The following is a 19,982-nucleotide window of genomic DNA, read 5'->3' on the forward strand; positions in this document are numbered from 1 at the left end:
GAAAATTAAAAAAAAAAAATTAAAACTAATCGAGCGATTTAAAAAATTATTTTATTTTTTATTGAAAAATCCAATTAGATACATGTTTATAAATAAAATAAAATTTGAAAATATTTTTTTAAGAACAATTTAAGTTTTTTAAGTAAACTTAGTATTTTTTAATTAATTATTTTTATCTTTTTTTTTTAAGGAAAGTTAATATTTTTATCAGGTTTTAGATAATTTTTATTAATTTTTTCAGAATTAATAAAATATTATAATTTTTAAAATTATTTTTTTGATAAAATTGGTTAAAATTTTATTTTGATCAAAGTTGAGGGAGTAAAAATACTAATTTTTAACGGTAGAAGAAATAGAATTTAACAAAATGAGTATAATTATGTAATTGTTATATTTTAGAGAAAATTTATAACAAGCCATATATTTTAAAGGATATGATCAGGTAATGTCGAAAATTTAAAGGGTAAAAATACTAATTATTCATCTAAAAATGATAACATCTATATATGAATAGTGACAAAACAATATTTTTCTTATCTTGAGAAATTATAAACTATATTTTTTGTAAAGTGAAATAAAAATATAATTTAAAGTATAACAATTTAGGGAGTTTCTTTATTAAGATTATCACTTTTCCACTCAATAGGAACATTTTTGTTTTTGGTATCAAGAAAAATTATAATTTTATATATGTATTTATTCATAATGATATACAATATATTTTTAAAAATCATCCATTAGTTTTTAGGAAAAGTATATAAGTATGTAAGTACAATTAATTATTGAAATTTTATCTTCTAACATAGTAAATACACAAAAAATTTCAAAATGAAAACCTACTATATATAAGTGCAATTTATGTTTTATATATATAGAAAAAATATATCATAAGAATATCTTTTTGTCCTTTCCGATAAGGACATCTTTATTTTTAGCAAGATTTTTTTACATAACTATGTACATTGTAATAATAAATATTTCGTATGTTTTTAAACAAATAAGAATAATTTATAGTATCAATAATAAAATTTGCGTAAAATAAAATTTGAATTTTTTTTGACATCAAAAAAAGATAAAATACCCATATAACTACAATATAAATTGTTATACATAAAAAATTATAATTTATTAAAATGCCAAAAATATAAATATCCCTATTAATAAAGATAAAAGTGATGTTCTTCTCTTATATATATAAAAATTATAATTTCTCCTAAATTATGTCCCCATATCATAATTTTCCTATTAATTTTTTTTTTTGGTAAAAGATTCCAAATAATTTGTTAGACATAGACAAAAAGGATAAATAATTTAGAGTAAAAAGAATATTCCGAATTATCATTTTCCTTTTTTTTTTTATTGGGTTTTAGGGCATTTGGGCTTCAAATCTTTTTAGCAAATTATCCTTTTTCTTCTTTATTGGATTTTAGTACATTTAGACTTCAAATCTTTTTAGAAAAATATCAATTTTGGAAAATTATGTATCGTATGTGTTAACGCAGATTTATGTGTTAACGCAGATTTTTGTTAACTAATTAATAAGTCTTTATTATAATAAATTAAACATAAAAACTATAAGAAATTTGAGAAGAAGAATAGTAGCAATAATGACACCATATTTTTTTTACGTGGTTTTGCAGTTAACTCTGCATAATTTACGAGTCTATCTTATTAAGATATTTCTGGATACAGAATTAAGAGTTTTACAATCCGTGATCTCTTTTCTCTCAAAGATTTTTTCTCTCTTTTTCTGTATAATCTGCCTGTATTTATAGGAATATAGGCTGACAAATATTTACATTTGAATTTGAAATACATAACTGTTTTCACGAAAGGTGGGCTTTGACCACGTCCAATCTTAACACGTGTATAGCTAAAAATTTGCATAACCGTTTGTTATTCTTATCTCTGAAGTAGTGGATATGGACGTGGGATAGGAGCATCTCGCTAGAGGCATCTCGCTTTGTACATAGATGAATGACTTGGTTTATTCATATGCCTTCCAGCAATGGCATGAGTACCAGTGTACTGAGCAAACTTAAGAGCTGCTCTTTGACCATAAGGCCTCGCAGACTAGATAATCATCTCCTGCATTGTCCCAAGTAGTTACACTTAGTTATTATAACGTGAATTATACGCTAAGTTTTTCAACAGCTGATTTGCCTCGTCAATACTTCCTTACAGGTAGCAAGATAGATGTCTTGCTATGCATTGTCCGTAGCTCCCTCGGGATTATGCCTTCAGAGACGAGATAATTTCTCGTCAATACATGAATTGATAGTTTGTGTATCCTTGTCTCGCCTAGACCATACAGTCAACGAGTTATGAATATACCATATTAATTCTATATTTAATGAGTTATTCCATTCACATTTAATGATATAATTATCATTATATCTGTTGGTTCATATTCCACGAGATTGACACGTGCCACTTTTTGAAGTACAACCAAATTTTAAGTATAACAGTATGTAATTGGCAAATTCTATTGCTTTAAGTAATACATTCACTGTTGACTATCGAGTCTTTGTTGATATTTTAAGAAATTTCATTTTACATCTAATCTAAGTCATTAGACCTGGATGGTGTATATTTTAAGTTAAATTTAGCCCAAAATATATCATCAAGCTATATTTAGCCTATTCTTTGCAAATTAACTATAAAAGTCAATATTAATATTAATGTTCACTCAAAATATACAAAATAATTAATTTTATTTACATAAGTAGTAAATAAATAATTAAAAAAGGTAATATTTAATTATTTACTGTGAGCTAAAATTTAGACCATGCTATTTTTTGTGTCTAAATTTGACACAAATTTTATATCACCTACATTGGAGATGCTCTTTGTGAAAAATAGTCACTAAACATATGTATTATAATTGTTTATTTACATGTTATTTTAACTACATAAATCAAACATTTCTTCAGTTCTTGAGTTGTGTTCCTATGTGGGATATTTTAAGAAATTTCGTTTTACATTTAAATATTTATCTATCTACACCAATAACTCAAAAAAAGCATATCGAAAAAGAGAAAAAACGCTACATGCACACAAAACTAGTAAACTACACTGCATTTTGATAATAATCAAAAAACAAAACAGGAAACACAAAATCTCACCAATCACACACAAAAGCTTCGAACATCTCTGATTTAGCCTAGATCTAAGAACACACAACACGAATCAATTACCAAAAATGAGAGATTAAAAAAAATAGGTTAGAGATGCAAACAGAGAGTAAGAAGGCACAAGAGATTGATCTCAGAGTTCACCCCAATCAAAGACTACGTCTCCGTTAAGCTATCCTCTGAGAAGAGCTTAATTTCCCAGGATTTCTTCCTTTTCTTTTACACAATGGCTCACTCTCTCACTAACTCTCCTTTTCTTTCTTTTCCATGAACACACTTGGCACGAAAGCCTTCTCTCTCCCCTTTCTCTTTCCAACTAATGCAGAATGATTCTCAGGCTAAAATCTGAGTCTTGAGTTTAGCTTTTATAGGCATTTGGTAGGGTAGAGTTCATTTGTGGGGTGTGAAGAAATTGGTAAGAGTTGTAACCCAAGTGGGGAGAGAACCTGGCTCAGTGGCTCTCAAACTCTAGAGTATAATTTCTCTATTTTCCTAGTTCTACTCTACTGTTCTTGTTGTTCTCAGTTATTTGATATGGCAGAAATCAAAATCTAATCTTTACAATCTTACACAAGTAGAAAAATAAAGTATGTATTCAAATGAGTGAGTGAGCTAAATTTCACTTCATCAAAAATCAAAATGAACTCTTTATAGTCTACACAAGTGGAAAATTAAAATATATCTAAGTATGAGTGATACTTATATTTCACATACCCAACTAAAGAATTACCCCAAAAACAGAAACAAATACCTAAAAATCAATAGGCCCTAATAATCTTCAACATGGCAATTAATCAAATTCATAAACCAAGAAGATAAATTTATGTTCTCTGCAACTATTTTGTTTACAAAATTCAGACAAAATTATTCGAATTGAAAACGAAAGTGAAGAAAATAAATTAGTCTTCACCAAATAAAAGGCGGAGTCTTGAAGCGAAAATACCAGTGGGTTCGAGGGAGGCTTCATGGAGAAGGGCTTGCTTAATGTTGTTGATGCGATTAGTTAGGGTTTCTTCTTCTTGTTTGAGAGCTGAAGTGTCTTCGAGAAGATCATGCATCCGATACTTTTGGCCGAGAGATCTAACACTCAAGAGTAAAATTCCAGTCATGGCGAAGAACTGAATGAATTTGTCTTTGCGCTTCAATGCATTTGCCACAAGCCCTAGTTTTTTAGGGTTTTGGAGGGGTGAAGCTGAGGAAGATGAAGACGCCATGACTGATGGGTCTGAGTGTTAGAAATATACGAGAGATTAATGGAAGAATAAAATAAGATGAATAAAAGACAGAAAATTACAACTCTAAGCAAAATATTACAAACACAATAGATTAAATATAGAATTACAATCCCAAAGTACAAAATATAAATAAATGAAAAGAATTACAACTCAAAACTGTATGTAAATATAATTGTGTGTATATATATAGATGATAAAAATGATATACAGTAGAGATATATTTTTTGAGTGTAGCGTAATAGTATTACAATCAACTAATAACTCAGGCATCTTGAGTTCAAACCTATGCTCTCTCCCATTCTCTCATCCCTCTCTCACCACTAACCTAGCCTTAGTGGCTTTAGTAGAGATACACAGTATATATAAACAGTGTATATATAGAGTATGTAAACAATTGTTCTATGAACTACTTGAAACCCATTGCCTGAAATTTTAAATTACTGTTTGTGACTGTAAGAACATATGGTCTATTAACTACTTGAAAGCCCTAATCATTTACTAAGCAAGACTTTTGACATAACCTATGTTTCAGCTTAAACAAAAGATAATTCTGGTAATTAAAATACATGTGTTGTAATAAATCAATATACAGTGTCATAAACATGCTATATGATTCCAATATCAACAATCTAAGTAATCAAATTCAGCATTTACTATCAGAAAAAATGCCCAACCCAAATCCCCAAAATGAATTATCACTTCAAATAATCAGTTACCAAACTATAATACATCAATATTCACCATAAAATATGTATAATTTCATTTCAAACATATTTCTCAGCAACGAAACAACAGAAAGAATATATCCTAATTTGAATCAAACACAAAGAACTCAAATGGGAATGGATCAAAATTGAACAGTATATAAACAAACCCAGATCGAAGAATACAATTAGTAAATCGAGAAAATAAATGGAATGAAGAAAGTAAGAACCTCACCTCAGTCAGTGTACCAGAAAGAGAGAGAGAGAGGTTGTTGAGGCTGTGATGGAACTATGGAAGTATAGTACAGAATGACAACAAAGAAAGGAAGCAGCCAGCCTATTGTTTATGGGCTTTCATGTTTGGGCTGGGCTTTTCTTCATTTGGGCCGGGGTCTAAACAGATGTTTAATTGGGCTGAGCTTCTAAACTGGGCAATTTTTCTTGTTCGGATTTTATACTATATAGTCTTTTTTATAAGAGTAAATACCATTTTGGACCCTGTGTTTTGCAAAAGTTACAGATTGGACCCTGTGTTTTGTTAAATGACAAAATGGACCTTGTATTTTCTAAAATAGTAAAAATAGGACCCTGAGCTGAATTTTTGACAATTTTTTTTTTAATACAACTAACTTGAAGACAATGCTTAATACGAACAGATACAAAAAATGTAAACAGTTTTGTTATAGCACTTTTAGATCAGATTATTATTAAACTTTATTTTGACAAAAAATTAATTCAGGGTCCTATTTGTATTATTTTAGAAAATACAGGGTCCATTTTGTCATTTAACAAAACACATGGTCCAATTGGTAACTTTTGCAAAACAGAGGGTCCAAAATGGTATTTACCCTTTTTATAAATAAATAAGGCAACTTGTATACAGTTTTTTGGGTTAAGAAATTAAGTAAACATGAAATAAATATGATTAAGAATTTTCTTAAAAATACAAAAATAATATCAAATAATTTTAAAAAGAAACTCATATTTATTTTTAAAAAAATTACTGAATAGAATTTGATTTGAAAGCCTTTTTCACACTAAAAAAAGAAAACATATTTTCAAAAATAATAGATGTACAAATAAAATCAATTTTAAAAATACAAAAAATATTATTTTTGTCTATTTTATTAAATATGCCAATAAAGAATTTTACAATGAGAATGCAATTAGATTTCTGGAGCTACCATATGTTTAGTGTCAAAAAAACTAGATTTCAAGTAGCTTAAAATTATTAATTAAGTTATTGGACTACAATACTTGTAACTCATAGTCACATTAGCAAATTATTTTTTAAAAAAAAAAAAAATAAGCAAAATATAACAAAAGGGTATATTTGCATAGTTCAAGAAATTTTTTGCAACAAAAAAAATTAAGGGATGAAACTCTACAAATATCATAATTTAAGAGACAAAAGTACTCATTATAAGTTACATAATTTATGGGGACTCATAGTCACATAATTTATCCTATTTTTAAATATTTCTAAGGATTATAAGTTTTTTTTTCTACAAAAGTAGATTATTTTTTATTTTTTAAATGACTGATTAATTGCACCACCGAGTGTGTGGTGTAATTGGCTAGAAGGATTTGCATAAGGTTCCTTATTTAGTTGTTTTTTCAGATTTTGAGTCCCATAGTAACACTTATCTTGAGCCTTAAAAATTACGCTATTTTAGGAGCAATGAGTATCTGTGTGCCTTATTGTTTCGTGTATAGGAGGGTCTTGACTGGCAATCATCTTAAAGTGTATAAGCCCCAACTTACAATTAAGCCACGGTTCTCTTAGATTTCTATTAAGCCGAAAGAATTGAGGATAGGATGTGCACAAACCACCTGATTCCATTCATATATTATTATTTTTAAATTGTGTTTTTATGTTTTTTTATAGAATTCTTTAAAATTGTAATTGAAAAAAAAAACATATAAAATGAATTTATTTTTTTTTTGAAGGAAATAAAATGGATTTATTTATTTTTTTAAAATGTGAAAATTTGTTTGGACCAGATAAATATTAAAAATTACACCAAAAATTATGATACTTTTGTAAAAATCCAATAAAAATGGTCTCTAAGCAACCAAAAAAATCTTTACAAAACTATACAATATTATCAAATTATAATAAATATACATATGAATTTCACATCTACCAAGTGGAATCTTTTTTTTTATCTATTTATTTAAATTTATAAGATATTACATTTAATGGTAAAATTTGAGATTTTTTCCAACTATCTCAACAACACTAGACAATTATCCTATTCGACGAACTAAATTTTAAGTAAATTGAAAAGGAAACGCTTAATAAAACTATAGTAGAATAGTGATATGTTTCATACTATTTTGGTAAATTTCTTTAAAAACTTGAATCGTGTGCAATAGTTCATTATTTCTTATCATAAGTCCTTCTTTACTGTTTCGTCGATTTTTACAATCATTAGCCTTTATGAGGAGTGTTATTGTTGAGAATAATTTGGAGCATAATGTTTTTGGCTGAATGAGCATAATGTTTTGGTGTTGGATTTAGCAAATTGAGATGATTATCAATGGAGTGCTCACGACTTGAAGTGGATGAACTTGAACCCTTTATATTTTGATTACTGTAAGAGACAATTCATTAAGAACGATGACTTTTATTGACCATATCTGTTATAATTATTATTTGCACATCATTTTAACTACATAAATCAAACATTGCTTTAATTGTGTTTCTATGTGGGATATTTTAAGAAATTTCTTTCTACATCTAATGTAAGGAAAAAATACCTATTTACCTACACCAATAACTCAAAAGATTAATCCAACATAAGGTTAATTTTGACATTTCTCTTTAAGCAAAATCAAAAAAAAGAAAAACAACACTCCATACATACAAAACTACATTGTGTTTTGATAATAATTAAAAAAAAAAAAAAACAAGAAACACAAAGCATGTTCACCTACTCATGAATCGCACAAAAGACTCCAAATCTAGAACATTCAAACACTAACAGAGCGTGTTCAAGCTTCGAACACCTCTGAACACACAACACAAATCAATTATCAAAGTTCACCCCGATTAAGGACTATGTCTCTGTCAAGCTCTTCTTAGAGAAGAGATTGATTTCCACTATAAACAATGGTGCTAACACCTGGTAAAATCTTGGATTTCTAGCCACAAAGATAAGACTAGTAAACCCTAAATTTCTCTCGATTTCTTCCTTTTCTTTTACGTAGTGACTCACTCTCTTTTCTTTCTTTTACATGAACACACTTGGCACGAAGGCCCTCTCTCTCTCTCCCCATTTCTCTTTCCAACTGATGCAGAATGATTCTAAGGTTAAAATTTCAATCTTGAGTTTAGCTTTTACAGGTATAAGGAAGAGCTCAATTTGAGTTGGCTTAGGATTGTAATTGATTTTTGTTGAGTTTTGTTTGTTGAAACTGATTTGGTAGTTGAGAGTTGAACTAGTTGATCTGGAATGTAATTGATTTTAAGAGTCTTTAAGCTTGTTGTAAATTAACTTCACTGTGAAAAATGATTTGGTCTCGAGTCAGAATTAGTGATGCGCACAGGGCAAGAAATTTGAGGGGAGTGATTCCACCATCTCCATCCGTGTCTTAATGTAAAAATAAAGTTTATTTTAAAAATTTAAATGTATAAAATTATTAAACCATAAAAATTAAAATATTACATATTATTTATTATTCAATATAATAATTATTATAACACAACTAAATAAATTATAGAAATGACACTAATATAAAAAATATTACAAATACATTGTAAAATATAAAATATTAATAAATTAAACGGATTCCTGTGGGAGTGTCATCCCTATCTAAGTCCCATTTAATATTTGACGATAAAAAATGATCTCTGTCCCCGCCCCATTCCCCAAATAGACAGAAAATCTCTGCTCCTTTCGGAGCATGTACCCCATAGAAAAAATGTATAGTTAGATGAGTTTACATGGGAATTTATCAAACATTTAATAAATAAACAATTAAACATAGGATTGTAGATGGTCAATTTAATGGGTTTGTGTCATATCAATGTAAAAGCACTTTCATCATGTGCCCTAAAATAAAAACATTTTAAAATATTTAAAGAATTAAACTAAAAACAATATGAACACTTCTAATTAAAAGTTCTTTTAAATTTTTTAAATTGTGTTTGATTGAAAATAATAAAATGGAAATAAATATATTATAACTATAATTATTACATGGACATTACATAAATATATATAATTGCATGTTATTAATGTTTACATCTAGTAAATAATAAAGCTTCTTCAAATGAGCTCTGGCCTAATATGCAAATTCTTCCATTAAGGGAAACTAATACATGGAAGATATAAAAGCTTTAGAAATGAAAATGGACTAGTTAACATATCACTACATATACATCTAAAAATAGAAAGTGTAATATAATTAAGAAGAAGGGTTTTTTTAGTTAATTTGAATTAATTAATTAAGGGCACTTGGGGCCTCCTCTCTTGGTCTTCCAATTATTGTAACAAGGGCATACTTGCTTGTTTCCATAAGTCCCAGGAGGCACACACAGACATGTTGCACAACACTTTTTGCAGAAGAACATGCATGGCTTCCGGTACTGCGTGTTCGAACACCGCGCCGTACATCGAGGTGGACACTCTGCAAAAATTTAACACAATTATTTCGTTTTCATTAAAATATACATCAAAGTATTACATACAGTCACATGATCACAATACATTAGGATTAATATTAGAGTTTAAGACTGATTAGAAGAGTGTGTTTCAATACTGGTATCATTACTTTCATTAAGAGTATCGAGACACACTCTTTGAGTTAGTGCCAAACTCCAATAGGATATATAACTTCTAATTTTCGTTCATTTCATTCCTTATCCATTTGTGAAATGACTTTACATATTTATGCTAAACTAAACACTACTAATAATTTATTATTAAGCTCCTATACTCAGGACCAACCCTTAACATATATGGGCCTAAAAGCCATTTAAATTTTGAGACATTGACTTTCAGAAATATATATACACAAATATTAAAAAAAATAAAAAGTGTCATAAGATTAAAATACAACTCAATTAACTAAATTATGAACATTTGTTGTTTACAGTATCTATAATTTACTTAAATAAAAGTCTAATAAGACTTTTTATTTTTATTTTGGGCCCCTAAACATGAGCTTAGCCAACCTATATTTAAGGCCAACCCTACCTACCTATACCCTTCCATGTAACAAAGAGTAATTTTGTTATACATAAACATTATGTTATACCAAAAGAGTAATTTTAAATGCACATATCATTACTCTTATATTAGTTATATGTGTAAATTAACAATTACATACCTTCAGGTTTAAGGCTTCCTTCTGTGATTCCATGCTGAATTTTTCAAGTAAAAGAAACTTTAGTGTCACAAAACAATGACATTACTAAAATAAAAGTAATGTTATATATACCAATTAGTCACATATTAAAATGGTATAAAACTCAACTCTTACCATGTAAGGTTTTCCAGTTGTAGTGTTCAATTGAGGCTGTGGTGATGGAGCCTCAGAAATTTTAGTAGCCTGCAAAGAAAAATCAACAATAATTTTTATTTATGAAGTCAAAAACAAGTGTGAGAATAATATTGTGTATTTTATTGAGGTTGTGTTAGCTATAGAGCTTACATGAGTATTATAATTTGCAACCAAAAGAAGTAGAAGAAAAGAGATTAGTTCTCTTGCCATAATGTTCTTGTACTTATTAGGACTAAAAACTTGAAAAGATAAGAGGAAAAAAAAAAGAGAGCAATAAAAAAAAAGTGCTTTTTGGATGGGTATCTATGTTATGAGATGAGGTCTATATTTATAACATTCACAAAGTTATTATTATGTGTGACTCAAGATTTTAATGTAATCTACTTTGTCCTAACTATGCATGGAAATGGTATATTTTATCACCTTTTTGAGACTCTTATGCTTTTTAACTCAATACTAGTACTCTCTACTATTTGTCCTTATATGTATACACAAAATAAATTATATGAAGACAAAATTAGCAATGTTAAGTAAGAAGAGGGGATGTAGCTATATATTGATTATGTCTTCAAATTACAAGTATCCTCTTTGTTAATTACATATCTCTTCTTTGTCTCGCTATAGAGTTAGGCTTCGGCTAAAGCAGACTAGGTCTGTACTAAGAGTCCACCTAACCCAAAAGCTATTTTCTTGAAAAAATACACATTCTTCAGTAATTATTTAAAATACTACATATTTTATTTTGATAAAGGTCCAATAAATTTTCTTTTTTTAAGACCTATCCAATCTCAAAATCAGCCCTATTGCTACTTAAAATTTGACAAATTAACTATTGTCTTCAAATTACATGTCTCTTCTCGTCTCACCAATTATATTTTAAGTGACGAGACTGAGAGGAGACGTATAATTTAAAAACAGAAGATTTTTATTCAAAACAAGAGTAGGTACGTCCTGCCAATCGAAAAGGGTAGTTTAACCCCGAAACCGTAAAAGCAAGAATCTTGTCATGAACTGAAAAACATAACTTATTATTAAACTGTTTTTCTGTTAAGTTTCTGAGAACACATGTGAAGAAAAGGTAGCACTGAAAGTGATTGAAGAGCTAAGAAACCATCTCACATGTGCATTCACATGCAAATTACCAATTTTCATGTTCCCTTTGTAAATATAACCCAACAAACACAAAGAAACTAATTCATAGAATTTATCAACCATACACTTCACATCTCAATTTTTATCTATAATTGTCTTTTTCTTATTCTTATTCATAAAAAGACAATTGTATCAGTACCACTACTACATACAGTTTCAAAGCCCAATCTCTTTAGTATGTATAGCTAAGCTTATTCCCTCCCCGTGATCAATAAATAAATATAGAAAAAATTTACATAAACATCTCTTATCTGTTTCGACATCTGACAGAATTTTTTAATTTAGTTTATTTTTATAGCCGTTTACGTTATAGTTATTTAGAATATCTTGCGAATTTTGAGAAATTCGAAAAAATTTAACATGTTAAAAATAAAGTTCAAACAACCTATTTAACACGTGTATAAAATAAAAAAATCTCCCGTGTAACAGACTATTTAAACCTTATTTTCAGTGTGTTAATTTTTTTCAAATCTCTCGAAATTATACAAGATGTCTTTAATATAACTACAACGTAAATGACTAAGAGAAAATTAAACTAAAAAATTATCTCAAATACTAAAACAAATAAAAAATGCTTCTTTTAAATAATTCAGAATTATGCATAAATATATATATTTATATATTACTTATATAGCCTTGGAAATGTAAGAGAGAAACCTTTTCATAAAAGCCATTTGTGTTAGGTATTTTTCAGTTGGTTTTTCCCTCTCGTGAACTATTATATATCACTTTGGCTTCATTCTAAGAAAAATCATGACGTGTCTCAATGTAAAAAAACCTTAGTACAGTAATATAGTGAAACATGTTATATATTACTTTACAATAAACCTTAGTATAGTGAAACATGTTAGTACCTTTTCTCATTGGATTTGGAGAATCTTCATTACATTTAAGAAGCTATATAATGAAGATTGCATTACAAATTACTAAATAATGTAAAGTAAAATGACTTTAATGCTTCTTTTTTTATCATTTATTTTAACAACAAATTAAATATTGTAATCAATTTTTATTATTATTACTATTAGATTACATCAAATCAAACATCACCTAAGTTTTCATGTTCCAACAAAGAATAAAATGTCCTAACACTATAAACCATTAATATTGTAAAATGTTGCTAATGAAACAAAATTAAACCATTTAACTAGGATTAGAACTGTCTAAACTAAATCCATTACAAAAAAAAAAGGGAAACCTGTCCAGATAAAGAAACTAGATGATCTTCCGAAGAAGATCTAGCCGTTAATCCCGCTCTGATCGGACGGTCATGGTTCATCCAGCAGGTTAGGTTTCCTGGATACAATATCAACCTAACTGCAATAGAAAATGAATTTTTGTCTTTTGTCTTTATTTAATGATAATTTAATATTGGTTTAATATTATATAATTCATTGCTCTGCTTTGCTCTTTATTTCTTTGGTACAAGGACTTTTTTGGTAACATTTTTGCAGCTTGAGAATTATCTTAATCTTAAATAGGAACTAATTTATTATACCTTAAATCATAATTAGTATTCTGACATTATATGTATAGTTATAATATATAGTTTGTTCTGAATGAATATGTGATTACATATTTTGGTGAATTTTTCTGAGTTTTCTTATATGATTGCTAATTATTATATTTTGTGTGTCATATAACTGGTTTCTCTACTTTTTAGTTACTAGTCACTAATGTTTTGAGTTTCTAAGTTGTAATGGTATCATGATTAGAGGAGGAGTTGTTGTTATTGAAACTGAAACTGTATTTTTTATATTACTAATCTTAAACATGTTCAATTGGGGTGATAGGATCTGTCTTTAAGTTATAACAAGTTATTGGATTATAAGAGAAATCAAATGAATTGTTCCTATGATAAGAAGAACCTATTAAATCAAATAAAAGTAAAAAAAAAAAAAAAGAGAAGGGAAACCTGTCAGACAACCGACCGACCATCCCAGCTAGAAGAACCAGCTGAGAACGATCCTCTACAGCCGTGATAATCCGAAGATCATCTAGCCGTTAATCACGCTCTGATCTGACGGCCACGATTCATCCACCAGGTTTGGTTTCCTGTCTCCTTAGAACTCAAGGAAACAGAGGTACGAGCCTATAGAACAGATCCTGTTCAAGTAAGGTCGTGAACTGAACAGTCAATGCTTCAATATAAGAATACTATTTATTTTGTGGAGCCTATCGATGTGGGATAAAATAACAAAGTAAACAGCAATAGAAAAGGGTTTCTCTTTTGTCTTTTTCAATTGTAGTAAGCTGTTCTGTTTTGGGTTTTAATGTTTAGTGTGATAGGAGTTTGAAGAAATGGAAGGTCTTAATATCCGAAAATCTGAGTTGGAATTTTAGTTAGATGATGAGGCAAAGATGAAACTAGCTAGATTTGGAGTTAAATATCCTTAATAATCTTCTTTATATATCTTGAGCATTCCAATGTCAACCGTTGCTTTCCTTTAGTTTGGTGATTAGTTGGAACATTTTGTTGTAGACAATGTTGGAACATTTTTATGATGGGATTGAATGAAGAAGCATCACCAACCACCTCAAACTCTGTTGCAGTTGTTTTTTTTTTTTTTTGTGGGATTGTTGATACTTACTTGTTGTTGTTTGTTACACAAGTGTTTAATTAAAGAAACATCTTAACTTGAATAAGTCTCAAGGATTCTCTTTACTTGAAGAGAGGATTGTGACCCCAACATATCTTCATGCACAAATTTGGCCTCTTCTATTCCACAAACCTGCAATAACAGTTTACACTCAAACACCAGCTAAGATCAGAAGAACAACATCTTAAATCATCAGTTGTCAATGAAAATTAACTAATAAACATGCCCAAAAAAAAAAGAACAAAAGATTGGAACCTGTCAGACAACCGACCGACCACCCCAGCTAGAGAACTAGCTGAGAACGATCCTCTACAGCCATGATGATCCGAAGATAATCTAGCCGTTAATCACGCTCTGATCGGACGGCCATGATTCATCGACCAGGTTTGGTTTCCTGTCTCCTTAGAACTCAAGGAAACAGAGGTACGAGCCTATAGAACAGATCCTGTTCAAGTAAGGTCGTGCACTGAAGTTCACAGCTTGGACTATAAATAAATCAAATATTTCTTTCAGATGGTCGATGTGGGACTCTACTTCAGTCTTGACAACTAAGCTTAGCACCCAAACGTGTCATTAAGTGATGACTCTTTCTTAAAACAACTAACTTATATTAATTCACATAAAACAAATGCAACCACTTGGATTATTATATATATATATCAATCTCTTTTGGTTGTGAAAAATATTCGAATGTTCATTAAGTTATATATAATCATTTTAACATCAGAGAACATAGAAACACATAACACTTGGAAATTATTTAATTGCTTAATGATAATTAATTTTGAGGTAGTAATTTTTAGGGGATATCAAGGATATTCATAATTAATGTTCCAAAATCATTGACTTTCTCATAGTAAAATTGTGACTTAGAACATTAGTCTTCTCTTCAGAAATAATAAGTTTGAAACCTCTCATGTTTTTACAACTCTTATCAACCTCTGCTACAATAATAACAGGAACAATTATGTCCAGAAATTGTGTGAATATAGATAAATAGAATCAACAATGAAATGAAATATATTTATTAAGTCAAGACAGCTCAAAAATTCAACCATGTTTCTCATTGTTACATGCTCTAATATGGTATATTATCTACATCCAATTCGTAACAAAACTAAATTTTGTATGAATAAGAATATGGTATGGTGGATAACCGTCAATGGCGGGCGGCAAGAATAGTTAGCCGAAGAGATCTTTTGAAAGAAAAATTACAAAAATCATGTTCTGCATATGCCTTGACACTCTGCGAAGAGCCAACGATCACCATAGTAGATCCTAATCTGAAGAAGAGAGAGAAATCAGCATCTTCTGATCTTCCAGTTAATGAGGAAAAATCTTTAGCACTAATAAGATAGCAAAGCAGATAACAGCTACTCACATTTTTCTGGTAAGGATTCCACTAACTGAAGGAGCAAAATAGATGATTAAGATGTACCAAAACATTGTCCTGAAGGTTCACAGACAAACAACAATACATTACGAAATCGAAATTGAGAATTGGGAATTGCAGAGGCAGAAATTTCCATAAAACATCATGCTTAGATTTAAAGGGGCAACAAGAAATCAGATATACTATGGATAATGGGCATTAAAGCTCAAAAGCCACAGTTGAAGTTTTCAGTTTATGAGTCATTAACGTTTCATTAAATAAGAGAATTTTTTTTACATTCATATCAGTATATAAATTACAACCCAGCCAAACTTTATATCAGGGTGACAATTCAGTATCTAACTTCCCAAATAATCTAATCTCCATAAAAATACAAACTTTTTCTTGATTCTATTCTATGTGGTCTTTTCTGTAGGCCTTGCACTAAAGAATAAAGAGCAATATTTTCAAGCATTTGTGTGTGCAAATTATTGATTACTCTCTTTAGAGTTTAAAGTCTGAGCTTTATGCAATAACTTAATTCAGACAAACTACAACAAGCAAAGCCATATTACTAAGATAAGAATAGCACCTCAATTTTTGTTCACCAATAATCCCGACAGGAGCACACGCCATCTTTGAAATGATGGAACCTCTTGGCATCACGCATGATGAGTTCTCTGCCAACTATCTTTGAAATAATCTTCAGTGCATTATGACAATCACCGCAAACACGGAGATTCTTGATCACCCTAATAGGTGAACGAGCTGAGCTGCTAAGGAGGCCATAGGCAACAGCCAGTCTTTCACTGTGAGCAAGAAGAGCATCTTCCTTGCTTTCCTGATCAATGTCATGTAACACAAATCTAGTCTCTGGTATATAACCAGCTTCTTTCATTTGTTCTCTTAAACCCCTAAGCTTGGCATAGATCTTATCATTCTCGGGATGAGAGGTATCGCCTGCTCTATATTCATGGACTCGACTTCTAACTTCTAAAAGACTAGGATCTTTCTTTTTCTCCCTCTCTTTTGCAAAATCAGAAGATTTCACTGGAATAAGGCCGGCTTTTGACTCCTTATCTAAGCGCAAAGGTTCTAGCTGCTCAACAAGCTCAGCACAACGATCACCGAGCTCTGTGTGCCCATGAACTCTGCACAAATTCATCAAGGCTTCCCAAATATCTACACTAGGCTGCAATGGCATCTTCTCAATGAATTCCAAAGCTTCATCAAGATGGCCTGCACTTCCCAGCATATCAACTATACTGACATAATGATCCATCGTTGGAACGATTCCAAATTCTTTGCTCATTGACTCAAAATGCAACATTCCCTCATCAATATCCCCAACAACACTGCAAGCGTGGAAAACCCCAATAAACATTTGACCATCAGGTTTCCGCCCAGCTTGCTTGAACTCAGTAAACATATCAATGGCATCCCACCCCGAACCATTTTTAGCAAGCCATGTTATCATAATGTCCCACGATGTCAAATTATGCTGCGGCATCTTGTTAAATACCAAGAATGCATCTTCCATAGAACCACATCTTGAATAAGTCTCTAGGATTCTGTTATAAACTCTTATTTCAAGAGAAGATTGTGACCTTAAAATATCTTCATGGACAAATTTGGCCTCTTCTAGTGCTTTAGCCTCTCCACAAACCTGTAATAACAGTAAATATCTAGGCAAATCCACAGGAATATGTTGTTCCACCAACAATTTCAAAACCTCCACAGCTTCCTTAGCTTTACCCTCCTTACAAAAACCATCTAAATCCTGAAGACTCACAACATTTGGGCTACTTTCGGATGCTTCAACCAATGCCCCTTCAGTTACAGGGTAACTCGGTACTTGAGGACCAGTCGTAGTATTATGATAATAATTATTATTTGGCTGATGATTCTGTTGATATTGTCCATAAACAGGTCCAGCGTTTCCTGCATACTGAGTATCCGGGCTTTGCTGAAACTGCGAAAATGATTGCGAATAACTTCCATTCTGAGCCCCCTGAAATCCTAAATTCCCTTGTGAACTAAACCCACCTGGGTTTTGTCTCATTTCACTCGAACCCACCTGATAAGAAGTATTTAAACTCTGCACCTTTCCATTTCCTCCATTATTTTGACCATAAATCCCATTAAAGTTTTCATTTTGCCCAAACCGATTGTTAACACTTCCAAAGTTAGAGCTCTCCCTAGAAACCCCACCATGATTCTGGTAAAACCCATTTGAGTTTTGCAACAAATCACTCTCATTTTTCCCATAAGCTCCACTACTGTTTCCATTACTAAACCCACCTAAGTTTTGCCTCATTTCACTCGATCCCACCTGATAAGAAGTACTTGAATTCTGCATATTTCCATTTCCACCATTATTTTGACCATAAAACCCACTCAAGTTTCCATTTTCCCCAGACTGATTGTTAAAACTTCCCAAGTTAGAACTCTCCCTATAACCCCTGCCATGATTCTGGCAATCTCCATTTGTACTTTCCACAAAACCATTTTTAGGGTCTTTATCATAAAACCCATATGGATTTGAGCCTTGTCCCCTCACTTTGTCCTCAAAATCAGTAAAGTTTCGTCTTTCACTCTGAAACCCACTAGGGTTTTGACAATATTCAGAAGAAACCTCATTTTGATAGCCATTGTCGATTTGGGAATCGGCTATTCGAGCGGCAGTGCTGAAATTTCTCAAAAGATAATTTTTTTCAAGAAAATTTGAAGTGTATCGTGGATAGCATACCTTTGATAATGCCGTGAGAGAATTGAGCTTGAGAATTAGGGCTCTCTTTGTGTACATTTGAGGAAATTTGAGCCCTTTCTTGCTTCAAAGTTCAGAAAAAAACTTCGAAGGAGAAAAGGAGAAATTTTCCGCCAGAAATGAATCGGAGGAAGATCTATAGGATTTCTCGTTTGTCCTGAAAAGTTGGATGGAGACAAGGAAAGCTTGGAAGAGAAAAACTATGGCGGAAAGAGTAGTTGAAGCTTAAACCCCGACAGTGATAATGGCCAGTCCTAATATCGTTAAACCCTAATTGGGTTTGGATGAAACATATTTTGTGGATCAAAATTAATTTAACAATAAATAATATAAGAAACCTCAATATAATTTGGTTCAATTTTCTTTTTAAAAAGAATGAATATGATTTGTTTTTTTTTTTTAGAATTTCCTCATGTATTATTTTTTTAATTTTTTTTTTCAAATTTACGGTTTGAGTTTCTAAAGTGGTTGCAGCGCTAGTTGCCGTAGGGATTTTTATACAATTTTTTGTTGCAATTTAGGTTACAGTACTAGTTGCAATAGATGTTTCAATGTAGAATTTTGTAAAAATGCAAAAAAAATTATTTTGAAGTGTAAAAATGAAAAAACCTTTTTTTTTTCCAAAACTAATTATTATCGCTACTATATTGTGCCCAAATTATCTCTCGAACTATTTCGTCGAAAAAGTAACAGAAGGACTAAAACTCAACAACGGTAGTTTGAGAGAGTGATTCTAACAACGTGAAAAGTTTAGGACACAATATAGTAGTGGTAATGGTTTAGAGGAAAAATTATATTTTTTTATGACTATGTATGTTGTAGTTATTTAAGTCATTTTACAAAATGAGTATCATAAATTTTGCCATTTGTACATGAATCAAAGCAATATGCCAAAAAATTACATTGGCATCAAGATATTTTCTTGACATTGGACACATAATTGAATATTATAATAAGTACGACCTTTGCAAATTTACAACTATGTACATATCAATAATATGCCAAAAAAAAATTAGATTGACATCAATAAATTTTTTTGACTTAGACCTATAATTAATGCTAGATAATTAATCCTTTAAAGGTATATAATCTAGAATAAAGCAATGAATTCTAATATTGAATAAAAGACATAATTTTTAATGTAATTTTGTAGTTAAAGTTATACATTTCATGAGTTTGTGTTATGTCTAAGATTGTTATGAATAGAGATACAAATTGGTAGAAGTTCTTTAAGTCTGAAATTTAGTCGTGTCTTTTACCTCTATGAACTTGCTATTTATAAGAATCAGATAGCAGTTATTTGATTTTATCTATGTAACTGTTTATGAACGTGAACATTCCTCGCGTTTCATTTATTCACAAATGGGTGGGAACGATTTACAACCAACATTTAAAATAAATAATCTTTATTTTATGATCTGGATCTTTATTACATTTTCACCGAGCAACTTCATCTTAATATTTTACTCCTCGAAGAATACACCGAATGATTGATGTATACTGAATG

At 30.2% G+C, this 19,982-nt stretch overlaps 3 protein-coding genes and 2 non-coding genes across 7 annotated transcripts; all 5 read right to left on the reverse strand.

The window, feature by feature from the left end:
- Positions 1-3,734: 3,734 nt before the first annotated feature.
- On the reverse strand, positions 3,735-5,412 carry LOC115708842 (uncharacterized). The gene is made up of 2 exons (XM_030636861.2): positions 5,309-5,412; positions 3,735-4,359 (listed from the first exon to the last, which is right to left on the reverse strand). Exon 2 carries the CDS (start codon positions 4,346-4,348, stop codon positions 4,034-4,036), a length of 315 nt encoding a protein of 104 aa, XP_030492721.1. The 5' UTR covers positions 4,349-4,359; positions 5,309-5,412; the 3' UTR covers positions 3,735-4,033.
- A 3,873-nt stretch (positions 5,413-9,285) lies between these two features.
- On the reverse strand, positions 9,286-10,897 carry LOC115710205 (gibberellin-regulated protein 6-like). The gene is made up of 4 exons (XM_030638551.2): positions 10,735-10,897; positions 10,564-10,632; positions 10,411-10,444; positions 9,286-9,708 (listed from the first exon to the last, which is right to left on the reverse strand). Exons 1-4 carry the CDS (start codon positions 10,792-10,794, stop codon positions 9,527-9,529), a joined length of 345 nt encoding a protein of 114 aa, XP_030494411.2. The 5' UTR covers positions 10,795-10,897; the 3' UTR covers positions 9,286-9,526.
- A 2,737-nt stretch (positions 10,898-13,634) lies between these two features.
- On the reverse strand, positions 13,635-18,775 carry LOC115711432 (pentatricopeptide repeat-containing protein At4g32450, mitochondrial). 3 transcript variants are annotated; one of them, XM_061111502.1, is made up of 4 exons: positions 16,301-18,775; positions 15,718-15,786; positions 14,592-15,614; positions 13,635-14,468 (listed from the first exon to the last, which is right to left on the reverse strand). In XM_061111502.1, exon 1 carries the CDS (start codon positions 18,512-18,514, stop codon positions 16,313-16,315), a length of 2,202 nt encoding a protein of 733 aa, XP_060967485.1. In that variant the 5' UTR covers positions 18,515-18,775; the 3' UTR covers positions 13,635-14,468; positions 14,592-15,614; positions 15,718-15,786; positions 16,301-16,312. The 3 variants fall into 3 exon arrangements, with proteins under 3 accessions (XP_060967485.1, XP_030495631.2, XP_060967484.1); XM_030639771.2 differs by having other exon boundaries at positions 14,592-15,619; XM_061111501.1 differs by having other exon boundaries at positions 13,635-14,486; positions 14,592-15,619.
- Positions 13,649-13,860, reverse strand: LOC115711846 (small nucleolar RNA U3). Its single transcript, XR_004010714.2, has one exon. It is a non-coding gene; the product is annotated as a small nucleolar RNA U3 (small nucleolar RNA).
- LOC115711843 (small nucleolar RNA U3) lies at positions 14,589-14,799 on the reverse strand. Its single transcript, XR_004010712.2, has one exon. It is a non-coding gene; the product is annotated as a small nucleolar RNA U3 (small nucleolar RNA).
- Positions 18,776-19,982: the final 1,207 nt, after the last annotated feature.

The sequence above is a fragment of the Cannabis sativa genome, chromosome 3, assembly GCF_029168945.1.
Source record: "Cannabis sativa cultivar Pink pepper isolate KNU-18-1 chromosome 3, ASM2916894v1, whole genome shotgun sequence".
Lineage (NCBI taxonomy): Eukaryota > Viridiplantae > Streptophyta > Magnoliopsida > Rosales > Cannabaceae > Cannabis > Cannabis sativa.

Excerpts from the sequence above, each read along its gene's own strand:
- LOC115708842 (XM_030636861.2), bottom strand. The coding sequence starts at position 4,348 with ATGGCGTCTTCATCTTCCTCAGCTTCACCCCTCCAAAACCCTAAAAAA.
- LOC115711432 (XM_061111502.1), bottom strand. The coding sequence starts at position 18,514 with ATGTACACAAAGAGAGCCCTAATTCTCAAGCTCAATTCTCTCACGGCA.
- LOC115710205 (XM_030638551.2), bottom strand. The coding sequence starts at position 10,794 with ATGGCAAGAGAACTAATCTCTTTTCTTCTACTTCTTTTGGTTGCAAAT. Across the intron at positions 10,633-10,734 it reads TTGCAAATTATAATACTCAT|GCTACTAAAATTTCTGAGGC; the intron begins GTAAGCTCTATA and ends TTTTCTTTGCAG. Across the intron at positions 10,445-10,563 it reads CAACTGGAAAACCTTACATG|CATGGAATCACAGAAGGAAG; the intron begins GTAAGAGTTGAG and ends TGAAAAATTCAG.